This window comes from Ranitomeya imitator, chromosome 3 (genome assembly GCF_032444005.1).
Source record: "Ranitomeya imitator isolate aRanImi1 chromosome 3, aRanImi1.pri, whole genome shotgun sequence".
NCBI classification, from domain to species: Eukaryota; Metazoa; Chordata; class Amphibia; order Anura; family Dendrobatidae; genus Ranitomeya; species Ranitomeya imitator.
The window spans coordinates 788,387,476-788,400,086 of NC_091284.1; the positions used below are offsets into that span (position 1 = coordinate 788,387,476).

A 12,611-nucleotide genomic window follows, 5' to 3' on the forward strand; every position below is an offset into this window, starting at 1 on the left:
CCCAGGTAAGACGCTTCTGGCTTTGTCTATTGGTCATGAGTGGCTTGACACAAGGAATGCGACACTTGTAGCCCATGTCCTGGATACGTCTGTGTGTGGTGGCTCTTGAAGCAATGACTCCAGCAGCAGTCCACTCCTTGTGAATCTCCCCAAAATTTTTGAATGGCCTTTTCTTAACAATCCTTTCAAGACTGCGGTGATCCCGGTTGCTTGTGCACCTTTTTCTCCCACACTTTTTCCTTCCACTCAAGCTGCCATTAATATTCTTGGATACAGCACTCTATGAACAGCCAGTTTCTTTGGCATTGACCTTTAGTGGCTTTCCCTCCTTGTGGAGTGTGTCAGTGACTGCCTTCTGGACATCTGTCAAGTCAGCAGTCTTCCCCATGATTGTGGGGCCTACCGAAACAGACTAAGGGACCTTTTTAAATGCTTGGGAAGCCTTAGCAGGTGTTTTTTGTTAATTATTCTAATTTACTGAGATAATGACTTTGGGGTTTTCATTGGCTGTAAGCCATAATCATCAACAATAACAGAAATAAACATGTGAAATAGATCACTCTAACGACTCTATATAATTTATGAGTTTCACTTTTTTTTATTGAATAGCTGAAATAAATTAACTTTTTGATGATATTCTAATTTTGTGAGAAGCACCTGTAGTAAAATGATCATTGATTTAACTATTTCTCTTAAAGGGCATGAGCACATTTGTTAAATTACCAACAGAAGTAGTCTACATTGATGTCTGTTATACTCCAGAGCTGCACTCACTATTCTGCTGGTGCAGTCACTGTGTACATACATTACATTACTGATCCTGAGTTACATCCTGTATTATGCTCCAGAGCTGCACTCACTATTCTGCTGGTGCAGTCACTGTGTACATACATTACATTACTGATCCTGGGTTACAGCCTGTATTATACTCCAGAGCTGCACTCACTATTCTGCTGGTGCAGTCACTGTGTACATACATTACATTACTGATCCTGAGTTACATGATGTATTATACTCCAGAGCTGCACTCACTATTCTGCTGGTGCAGTCTTCACACCTGGCTCTGTACATGAATCTGATGTAGGAAATCCTAACTCTCTGTGCTGTGCTATGCTGTCGAGTACATTTGGTAGATCTGCAATGGAGCCTCCCAAAGAAACAAAGCTTAGTACAGGCTACAAGTTAGTACAAGGAAAATGATGCAATACAATGCAGAGTCATTAAAGAAAACCTGTCAGCGAGTCTTTAAATATGGACGTAGTGGGACGGATGTACATGCGCTCCTCCACAATAAAAAGGATAACATTTTTGCAGCGATCCGAAGTGAGAAAGCTTAAGTAGAAACAACATGCAAATCAGGCTGGAAGTGCACCGGGGTGTGTGTCAGTGCACTTGAAAGAAGCAGTCTGAGTGCAGAGACAAGAAGCCCCCAACGCACTTCCAACCTCATTTGAATATGGCTTCTATGCTAGCTTTCTAATGACTGGCACAGTGTGAGGCTCAGTGGAGTTTGCTAATGCAGAAGTTGGGCAAGGAATCTCGTAGGAACAAGAGAAACACTCACTTGGTCAAGTAAAGAGGCGATGTCCATTGGCATGGCATTGGAGTCTCAGTGGACACAACCACTTGGAACCAATGTTTGGCCAATTACAAACTTATATGATGGCACATCATGTACACGAGCCCTGAAAATATATATTGTAAGCTCATCATTTGATGAAGACCAAAGAACTCTACTGGTACCATGTGCCCCACCAGTGGCATCAACAAGGGGAAATAAACTCCACACAATTCCCACTATCGCAAGCGGGCTTCTCCCTCTCGTAACCCTAGTGCCTTGATCACCCAACCTTGTCAAGAATATGGGCTTGTTATTTCTGCTTTCCTCAACAGGAAAAGGGTGCAGGGCTACCCTAAAGTTTGATCTTACTCATCCAAGGCCCTACAGTATAGCAGCCATAGTTAATATGAAAAAAAAAAATGATTTTTTTGCGTGGTAAGACCTTGATGATTATTCTGCATAATTTCTAGATTTCTCTACCTTAGAAGGGTCATTCACTACTTGGACAACCCACTCTTAAATGCTCAAAATAATACTACTAAAGCCCTTCCATCTAGAGGGCACTGTACCACTAATTAACTTTATATCTCACACTAAGGGTGACCAAACATGTAATGATCTCCACTATGGTACTTGTATAAAATCAGTATTTTATTTTATTGTATAAAATCAGTATATGTATATTTATTATGTATTGGGGCATTTCATTAGTGGTAACTTGGTAATTTATTTGCAATTGTTCAGCCTTGTTTTTTGAAAAATCCTATGGAAGTGTAGTCTCTCGTTTTTGGATTTTGTACCCTTCTTGTAATGTATAATTTTAAAGATTTTTTTATCTGGTTTATATCAATAAAATACTGATTTTATACAAGGACCATAGTGGAGATCATTACATGTTTGGTCACCCTGAGTGTGAGATCTTAAATGCCAGAGTAGAATAAGAAAAGATTGTACTCACCGGCTTCCCAGTTCTGTACCATCTATGGTCGGCGCGGGTTCTCCTGCACTTGCATGGCATCGTTGTGTCACATCAGTGCTGCAGTCAATCAGCGGTCACTGATTGGATGATGTTCATTAATATTTCGTCAGAGAAGATGATTGTCTGCAGCGCTCACGTGTCATAACAGTGTTGCAGGAACTGTGCTGCTGTAGAAGGTATTACGATACGATACGATACGATACACTTTATTGATCCCGTGGGAAATTATTAGCTTTTCTTATTTTACTCAAAATACTTTGGGATTTAAGGAGTTCTCCAAGTAGTGGTCAACTCAACATGTTCCATTAAACCAAGACAAAAGCATAGCCAGATGTAGTTAATTTTAAGCCATTTTGACTCATTTCACCCCTGGATACTGTGAGGAGTTAGTTCTAAAAAAAATACAAATGAATAAGTAGAACGCAGAATGGGCACACTTTCAAAATTTCAGCCCGTATACAAGTCATAAAAAATCCTTACAAAACTTATATTTTTACCCTCTAGCCAAAAATTTAGGACAGATTATTGGCTAGTAATACGACACACATGGCGAAAATGCTGCAGTGTAACGTAAAAACAAATATGTACAAAAATGTTACATACTACTGCAGAATGTATTATTGAACTTCAAACCTATACACATGGGAGTACTAGGTCAGTAGCTATATACACAATGTAGCATCCTCTTGTCTTCCAGGTCCAAAAACTAAATAATTATCGCAGAGTCTGGTCACGATGGATGCACTGTCCACAGCTGGAGCCAGGATCTATCAAGCTCGGTAAGTATGCGCTAATGGTTACTTGGAGAGGGTTGCAGGCATTATGTCTCTCTAATGGAGTTTAACCCTTGCCTCATTAAATCTGACCAAAATAGGAACTTGACCTTTAAAATCTGGAGACTATAGGTTTTTTGGGTGCAACATTAAAAAAAAAAGTATAAAAGTCTTTTATTGACATCAGGATCAGAGTTTCAAGAATGGCCTTTAAAGATCTCATCCAAATTAATATCCTTCATCCAGTCATCATTGATGTGGCCAGTTTTCAGTAACGCATCAATGAAGTCGGAGTCACCGTTTGGAGATGAACCCAGTCCACCATTTTGAGAAAGGAAATCAAATGAACTCAAATCACTGTTAGAGTCGCTTCGTGAAAACGATCTAGGAATTTGATTGGGTGATGTAAATGTGTTAGGTGACATGGTCAACCCTCCACTAACTTGGCTCATGCTTGGTAACATCTGTGATCTCAATGGAGATTGCCCATGATTAAAGCCCCGAAGTGGTTCCATACTTTGCCCACTGTTGGATGGTGTCATTGTATTTAAAGGAGTCATTTGTACCCCGGGACTGACTTGGTTAGGCATCGATAGAACACGTTGAGGGAATTGCTGATGACTGATCATGCCTTGAACGGATTGGTTGGAATATTGGTTGGTGTTGGCATAGCCCACCATGTCCTGCCTTTTTACTTCTGAACTCATCCATTTGTGGGTGGGAGATGAGTTATTGATGATATTTTGAGGTCTTTGTGCTGGTGCGCTTGGTCCATTGGGTCTAAATGTTGGGCCATTACTTCCAGATTGCGTACCAAAAGGTGACATATTTGTCCCGGATGTAACTGCTGGTTGACGAGGCACAACATTGCCATTCTGGCTCGTTCCCATCTGGTTTGGGCTGGTGCGACTCAGACCATTGTACAGAGATTGTTGTGGACATGAAACATTCCCATATATGTTTGGACTTCCCTGAAGAGGAGGCATCCTAGGTCCATGGTTTGATGAAGAATGAGTCTGATTCTGAGGTGTCATATTCGTTGAAGGTGAATTTGGTAGAGTAGGATCTGGAGTAACACCTACTGCTGGCAAGCCACCTGCACAATAAAAATTATATCAATTAAAGCAAATAGAAGATCACTTAAAATCATAAAAAAAATTCTAAAATACGTAAACATCTATCGGCCAAAACATTAAATGTGAAGAATAAGTGAAAAACATTGATCAACTCATGACAATGGCACCTGTTAAGGGGTGGGATGAAATTTACATGATAGATGCAGAAAAATTGTAAAATAATAAGGATTTAAGTTACTTTGACAAAGACCAAATTGTGATAGCTGGACCATAGGGTCACAGATTCTTCAAAATTGCAGGTCTTGTGGAGTGTTTCAACCATGGTGGACCATGGAATTACCACCGGTAAACCAAACTCACAAGAGAGAGTGAAAGCTAGCCAGTCTGGTCTAATCCCATAGAGGAGCTAGCTAATGTGGGGAGGGACGGATAGCCATTCACGTCTGATCCCTCAGGAGAGTTAACTAATGCGGGGAGCAAAAGCTAGCCAGTATCATACAATCCCACAAAATTGGATTTACCACCTGTGAAGAGGGAGCAGCCGCCATCTTGGATATGGGACATAATGCTGGCCTCCTATCAGAGATTGGCCTGACTCCATTTTGTCTTATATCAGAATTCACCTGGTCACACGTCTGCAGGGACATGAGCACACCTGGCCCCCACTTTTTCCCTACTTGAATGAAGACCCTTTAGTATGGTAATGGACTGATACCAGTGTAGCAGGCAGATGGTACTTCAAAGCTTGAATGAGGAAGCCACGCCAGCAGGGGGCATGGAGGTGCCTGGGTGCTCAATTAAAGCATACATGTCAGATGGCTACAGGAGGACATGTCTATTGTCTCCCCAGCCAGACCGTCTACAACATGAAATTATGAATCATGGACGCATCGTTCGAGGTACAGGCTCATAAAAAATATCCTCATAGCCCTGAAGAAATTGCGCATCTGACAGTGAAGCTCCCGGGTCAGTGAGAGTTCTGGAACCTGAGATATAGAGATCAGCCATCGACATCGAATGGGTCCAGGTTTGATCCCTGTACGACTGGCAGAACAAACTACATGCGCTGGTACCGCCCGTGTACTGATCTGATCATCCTGAGAGAAGTTATTCCATTTATTAGGTATTGGGAATAGATTCTGCAGGGAAGCTGAAGGGTGGAGATTGTTAGTCCACCCAGGTACAGGGGGAGGGACACAGAAGGATTAAGAGCTGAGGACACATGAGGAGTCACACACAACAGAAGAAGATGATGATGATGAAATAAGGAACAGGGCATATGCCAGCCAGAGGGGAGCAAGCACATGCTTTTTGGGGGCTGCCCGGCAACTAGAAGTCTTGTACCTGTGGAACGCAGAGCTCCCCAGCCTCCACAGGTGACCTTCAACCTGGTAAATTGACCTCCAGCTTTATACCTCTAAGCCTTGTACTATTATTGTTACATTTTACTCTGACTGTAACTCTTGGTATATTTTTACTGTATATTTCTTGTAATTATCTAGTGCGCCCTTAAGGCAATTAAACTATAAATTAATTTTGGGCTGATCCTTTTATTCTGATTGCAAATCTTAGAATACCGAGTGTGGGTAACAGGGCAGTCTCCCCGGCAGCCATTTGCTCTAGGTGCAGTTCCCTTATTGACCTGAGAGACGAAGGGGGCGCCGGAGAGCTGTGCCTGTGTAGTTGCATCACGGATTGGTGACGTGGGAGGAACCAGTTTTCTTCACACCACCGGTAAACTGAACTCACAAGAGGGAGTGAAAGCTAGCCAGTCTGGTCTAATCCCATAGAGGAGCTAGCTAATGTGGGGAGGGACTGGTAGCTATTCACATCTGATCCCTCAAGAGAGATAACTAATGCGGGGAGAAAAAGCTAGCCAGTATCATCCAATCCCACAAAAGAGTAATCTAATGCGAGGAGCGAAAGCTAGCCAGTCTGGTCTGGTCCCACAGAAGAGCGAACTATTGCGGGGATCGAAGGCTAGCCAGTCTGGTCTGATCTAGTACAAGATCTAATGTGGCGACAGAAAGCTAGCCAGTCTGGTCTGCGACCAAAGAAGAGCTAACTAATGCGTGGAGCAAAAAAGGTAGCCTGTCTGATCTGGTCCCATAGAAGACAAAACTAATGCGGGGAGCAAAGGCTAGACAGTCTGGGCTGATCCCTTAGAACAGGGGTGGGGAATCTTTTTTCTGTGAAGGGCCATTTGGATATTTATACCATCCTTCGGGGGCCGGACAAACTCCGCCCACAAAGTACATCCTGACTCTGGCTCTGGTTTCACGACGTAATCTTTCATTGCATGCCCTTCATTGTTCAGTAGTGAACACTGTGTGTGTGCTAACAGAGCAAGAAGAAATTAGTGAGCTTGTGGCAATCAAAATACAGCTCCTTGCCCAAGAATGAGGTCCCTGAGAATCTGCCCGGGGGCCTAATTAAAGGTCATCAAGGGCCATAAATGGCCCTGGGGCTTGAGGTTCCCCACCCCTGCCTTAGAAGAACTAACTATTGCGGAGAAAGCTAGCCAGTCTGGTCTGATCCCAGAGCTAACTGATGCGGAGAGCGAAAGGTAGCCAGTCTGATCTGGTCCCAAAAAAGAACTAACTAATGCGGGAAGCAAAGGCTATCCAGTCTGGTCTGATCCCTTAGAAGAACTAACTAATGCAGAGAGAGAAAGCTAGCCAGTCTGGTTTGATCCCAACCAGGAGCTAAGTAATGTGGGAAGCGACGGCTAACAAGTTGTGTCTGATCTCACGGAAGACCTCTCTCATGCAGGGAGCGAAGGCTAGCTAATCTGGTTTGATTCATAGAAAAGCTACAGTAGTTTAAATTTCTGAAAATATTAATGTTGGCTTTGATAGAAAGGTGTCAAAATACAAAGAGAATTTCAGGTTATTGTATATCAGCCTACAAAGCCACAGAGTGCTCAGAGTGCCCATGGTGACCCAAGGCCACCTAGAAAAGTACCTACAGTGGGCGTGTGAGAATCAGACCTACAGTATGGCATAATAGAAGAAGGTGGCCTGGTCTGATAAATTACATGTGTTTACTGCTTATGGGTGGCCAGGTTTGTTGCTTCCTTAGTATGTGTTGGCACAAGGGTGCACTAATGTGAGAATGAAGCCAATGTTCTGCTGGAAAACTTGGCATTCTCCAATAGTAGTTGCCTCGTTCAGCAGAGTAATGCCGCTGGCCATATTATACATTGATTTGAGGAACATGAAAAAGAGATCAAGGTGATTACTCCAAACTCCTCAGATCTCAATCAGATCGACAAATGTGCTGGAAGTCCGATCCATGCAGGCTGCACTGAGTGACTGATAGGACTTAAAGGGGTTTTCCCACGAAAAAAAGTATTTTTTAATTAATAGATCATGGAATAAAAATAACTTCCACAATTGGATGAGTTTAAATAAAATGTTCCTGTGCAGAGATAATCTTATAAATGTGTCCCTGCTGTGTACTGTGTAATGGCCGTGTCTGACCGTGCAGGAACATGGTCTGATCATACCACAGCTCCTGGGCAGGGGAGGAAGCAAAAGATATTACGGGCTTTATAGCACAGGAATCGTAAATTATTATTTTTGTGAGGCAAAACATTTTGCTTCCCGTTTTTAGGCAATATTTTACCTAAAAGAATCATTTGTGATCCTCTGCTGTCCTGTCTGTATACTCTTTTTTTGCTTCCTCTCCTGCCCAGGAGCTGTGGTATGATCAGACCATATTCCTGCACAGTCAGACACAGCCATTACACAGTACACAGCAGGGGCACATTTATAAGATTATCACAGCACAGGAACATTTTATTTAAACACATCCAATTGTGGAAATGATTATTATTCCAAGATCTACTGATTCAAATGTTGCTTAAAATTAAATTTGTTCATGGGAAAACCCCTGTAAAAAGATCTGCTGCGAGCCTCATAGTGCCAGTTGCAACAGAACACCTTCAGAGGAATTTTCTAATGTTTTCTGTGCAAGTCAGAGTGAAAAAATAATCTTGGCGTGCTCTTTTGGACTCTATGTATGGAGATCTTGTGTCCTACAAAGATGGCGGTGCAAAAAGGATGTGCAGCTCCGGGCACAGCGCGCAGGTTCTGTACACAGGGCTCCGCCATGTGCACGGGCTCTTAACCTCGGTTTGCCAGCAAGCATTACTTGTTTTTGTTTTGTTTCTTGTCTTGCAAATTAACTTTTCTCTAAATCCCATGGACCCTTGATGTATATTATTACCCGCCATATTTCTTGCTGCTATACAAATGAACGACCAGCTGTCAGGCGACTTGGACGAATCGCTAATTTTATTCAGAATTTTCAGCTTTTTATTTACTAACGTGTTTCTACAAGGATTCCTCTCTTCTGTTTTGGCAGCGGGGACAAGAGCTGATTTAACAAGTTCAGTAAGGCTGTCCGAGACGGTCATAAATTACAGTTATGTGCAGCTAGCCAATAAAAATGTCACTGTGAGATCTGGAAAAAAAAATAAAAATTTGAAACTTTTCACTTGTTTGCGCTGTTCGTATGTCTATGTACGAAGCCATAATGAGGCACATTATTGTTCTGCTTCTTCACAACGAAAAACTCATCTAAATAGGAAATAAATAGAATATCTAAGAAGGTGACAACTACTCTTGGAGCCAATTTACTGCACCCACAATCATTGTCCATTCCCTTTTACCCCGCACAGAATTGAGGAAGAAATATGTCTGGGTTGGAAACTCACCAAGGCCAGGAGATGAATTTGGCTTTGTACATTTCAGACTACAGTGCTTACATAGCAAACACATTTCTATATGAATTTTCAGCACACGTGCATTTAAAAAAAAAAAAAAAAAAAAAACACGTTATAAAGAAGGGGATGAAGTTTGTTCACTTCTTTGGTTTTGATTAAAAAAACTTATTTTTTTATTGCTCCGATGCATCTGGAATTTATCAACTTTGAATCTTAATTAAAAAAAAAATTAAAAACATTGTTTTGCGTTTTCTATCCTTTTGTATCTGCAGCTCCTATGCAGACCAATCTGTCTCCATGGTAACAGACTACAAAAAAACACCTGTGTAGTCTGATCCAGCTGTCGGGTTTCCTTTTACTTCTTGCCAGCACATCAAATAGTAGAATTAGATTAGACATAGATTTTTTTTTTTATGAACGCTTTTTGAAAAGCCGCCTAATTTATCATTTTAGACGCATGGTAACAATAACAAAAATTGGTTGCAAAGGTAGATCTTAAGTTTGCAGATCTGACCTGGGCAAAGTGCGGCCCGCCGACCAAGACAGCCAAAGGGCAGAAAACACTGATCCACGGCCCGCGGTGGTGGAGCAATGCAGACAGCAGACGCAATGACTTTTTTATATAAAGTATGTGTGTGGGATGTGTGCCTGTATATATGGGGTTATGTGAGGGCTCATATCGTATATATAGGGAGTGTGTTGAGGCTCTTACTGTATATAGGGGGCTATGTGGGTGCTCACTGTTTATAGAGGGTCTCTGTGGAGGATTTGACTGTATATAGGACTGTGTGAAGGCCCATACTGAATACAGTGAGGCTATGTGAGGGCTCATACTGTATATATAATATAACCGAAGATGTGTCCTTCTGTCCAAAGTCTTCGGCGCCTGAGCCTTGTAGTGCCGGAGTCAGTGCATAAGCATACCACACTACGACGCCATTTTATTGGAGAGGAAGGTGCGGGGCTTTCTAATGTGATGGCGGCCATCTCCTCGAAGTTGGCTCTGTGGCAACCTCTTCCCTGGCAGTGATGAGGAGATCGGTGTATGCTATGCTGCCGGTGAGACACCGGGACTGTGGATACCACACCTCCTGGTGGCGGTGACGAGGAGACTGGGGTATGCTGCGCTACCTATGAGACACCGGGACTGTGGAAACTGCACCTCCTGGCAGCGGTTAACAGCTTTATTATGCTGACCAGCACCTGCACATAGCCGAATGCTGTGGGGCGAAAATGAACTTTATTCACACCTCCAGACGCGGGGTCAGTCAATGCTTAGAGCAGTGTTCCCCAACTCCGGTCCTCAAGAGCCACCAACAGGTCATGTTTTCAGGATTTCCTTAGTATTGCACAGGTAATAATTGCATCGTCTGCACAGGCAAGCATTAACTCACCTGCGCAATCCTAAGGAAATCCTGAAAACATGACCTGTTGGTGGCTCTTGAGGACCGGAGTTGGGGAACACTGGCTTAGAGTATGCAGAGCAGCTGCTGTAACTGCAACCCTCGGCCCTGATTGCATGGGGGCTCTTACTGTGCATAGGGAGCGTCAACATATTTAATTCTGCTCAATATTAAGTGATACAATTAATATAAAATAATAGTTATAATTAATATATTAATATTAAGCATAATTTATTTCAATCTATAGGTTCGGCCCTCCTCCACAGTCCCGAATTAATTGCCCACCTCTGTTATAGATGGTTTGCAAAAATCCCCTATTCCCTTTTTTCCAGGGGCCCTCAGCTCTTTAACATGAGGGAAAATTTTTGAGTGCCGTTCATCATGCACAAAGATAAGTCACCTCCCTGATAGGCATCCTTAAGAATTGGCATATGTTGATAAAAGAGTATCTCGGAATTTTTCCAACCCTTACTAATGCTAGTTTCCTTTTCAGGTCTTCTTGTCCTCTGCTACTGAACCAAAGGTGCCTCTTTGATATCATTGAAAGTTGGCCCATACATAGGTATTAGGGGTCCCATAACAAAGATTAAAATAAACATCCTTATTGGGGTAGCCTAACACCACTGTAGATCACTAGTAGGACAGGAAAACTTGGTTGCTGTTAAAATAAGGATTGGACCCAACCTCAAGTGGGCAGCCTCTTTCCAGGTGTCTCGTAGACGCCACTTTGGTTGCCTCTATAGTTACATATGCTTTGACCCAGGATAATCTCAGTAGACATAGGATTTTTGGTGCCCAAACACATTAGCCATTTGTCAAAGAACTTCTTTGGCTGATAGCCATCTCTCTTGCCTCCCCATTGCACGTGATCGCTCACATCGGCCAGAAGTTCATGTGTTCTCTATAGGGAGAGAGGAGACATTCCCTACCGGAGGTGTCCGAAGAAAAAAAGGATTGGGAGGATTCCATACGCATAAGAAGATTTGCTGATCCAAATCAGCATGTTTGGCCAACTTTAGAGGTAGAGGTTGCACATAGCCAACTAGTCTCCGATTTAAAGAATTGGGTCACACGATGGCTGCAGCAACCCACAATTTTTCTATCATTATTTACATGACCCAAAGTAATTTTGACACCTTAGCCTAGATGTAAAAAACTGGCTCATACTTACTAGCAAACTGATTCGCCTGCTGAATGCCGACTGTGCTTCTCCGCTGATCCTTATAGTCTGGTGGTGGTCTTGTCAAATGTCTGTTTAATTGTTCCTGGTTGCTACACTTCTCCTTCAAAGGAAAAGAAAAAAAAAAAGAAAAAAAAGTTCAACTATGAAAACCCTACAGCATTTTTCAGAGAAAAAAGTCTGATATGGAACTTGGAAGAAATTAACATCTGCTAGGATGGGCAACAACGTTCTAACACACGTGTACGGAATTCTGCACAGATTTTTGTTCTTGTATTGTAAATGGTCACAGATTCGGTAAGGAATTCGCAACTGAAGATCCATGACCATTCTGCTTCTTCACCCCATCAAATAGACAGCAAAGATGAGAAGTATTGCAGCAAGAAAATATTGAGGTGAATATTCCAATTGAAGACACCTTATTTTCTCTTCCACCTGTAAATGGTTTTATTCTCTATCCCACCCATACATTCCTACTTCTTCACATTCCTGATCATCTGCTCTCTCTCGGTGTACATACACTCTTGAGAACATCATATTTCATATTAAGATCTTACATCACCTCGACATCCTTGTTTTCTAACTTTACTGCTCTTAAAACCCATACCGCTTCTGCGATTCTGCTTCTGAGTGAATGGGATTGGCGGTGGTCGCATAAAAATCTGATGGTGGATCCGCTGCTACTCTACAAAAAAATCTCTGATGGTGGAACCGCCACTCCTCTAGAAGAAAACTCTGTGTCATGGCGTTATCGTGACAGTGTGGAGCTTCTCCCCTGAGGAAGCCCTATCAGTGAGGGCGATACGCGTGGGGCTGCATTGGCCCTGGTCCATTTCGCTTCTTTGCCTGGGGTCCTCCTGGTTTGTGCATTTTGCACTTTAGGTAATTCAGCCTTATGGTCTCCTGGGAC

At 42.6% G+C, this 12,611-nt stretch overlaps 1 protein-coding gene across 1 annotated transcript in view; it reads right to left on the reverse strand.

Moving 5' to 3' along the window:
- Window positions 1–2,772: 2,772 nt before the first annotated feature.
- MAML2 (mastermind like transcriptional coactivator 2) overlaps window positions 2,773–12,611 on the reverse strand; it is a 235,022-nt gene continuing 225,183 nt past the window's right edge. The window contains exons 5-6 of the mRNA XM_069759182.1: window positions 11,693–11,804; window positions 2,773–4,409 (exon numbers count right to left, since the gene is read on the reverse strand). Of these exons, the coding sequence (XP_069615283.1) occupies window positions 3,511–4,409; window positions 11,693–11,804 (1,011 nt within the window). The 3' untranslated portion in view covers window positions 2,773–3,510. The remainder of the gene's footprint in view (window positions 4,410–11,692; window positions 11,805–12,611) is intronic.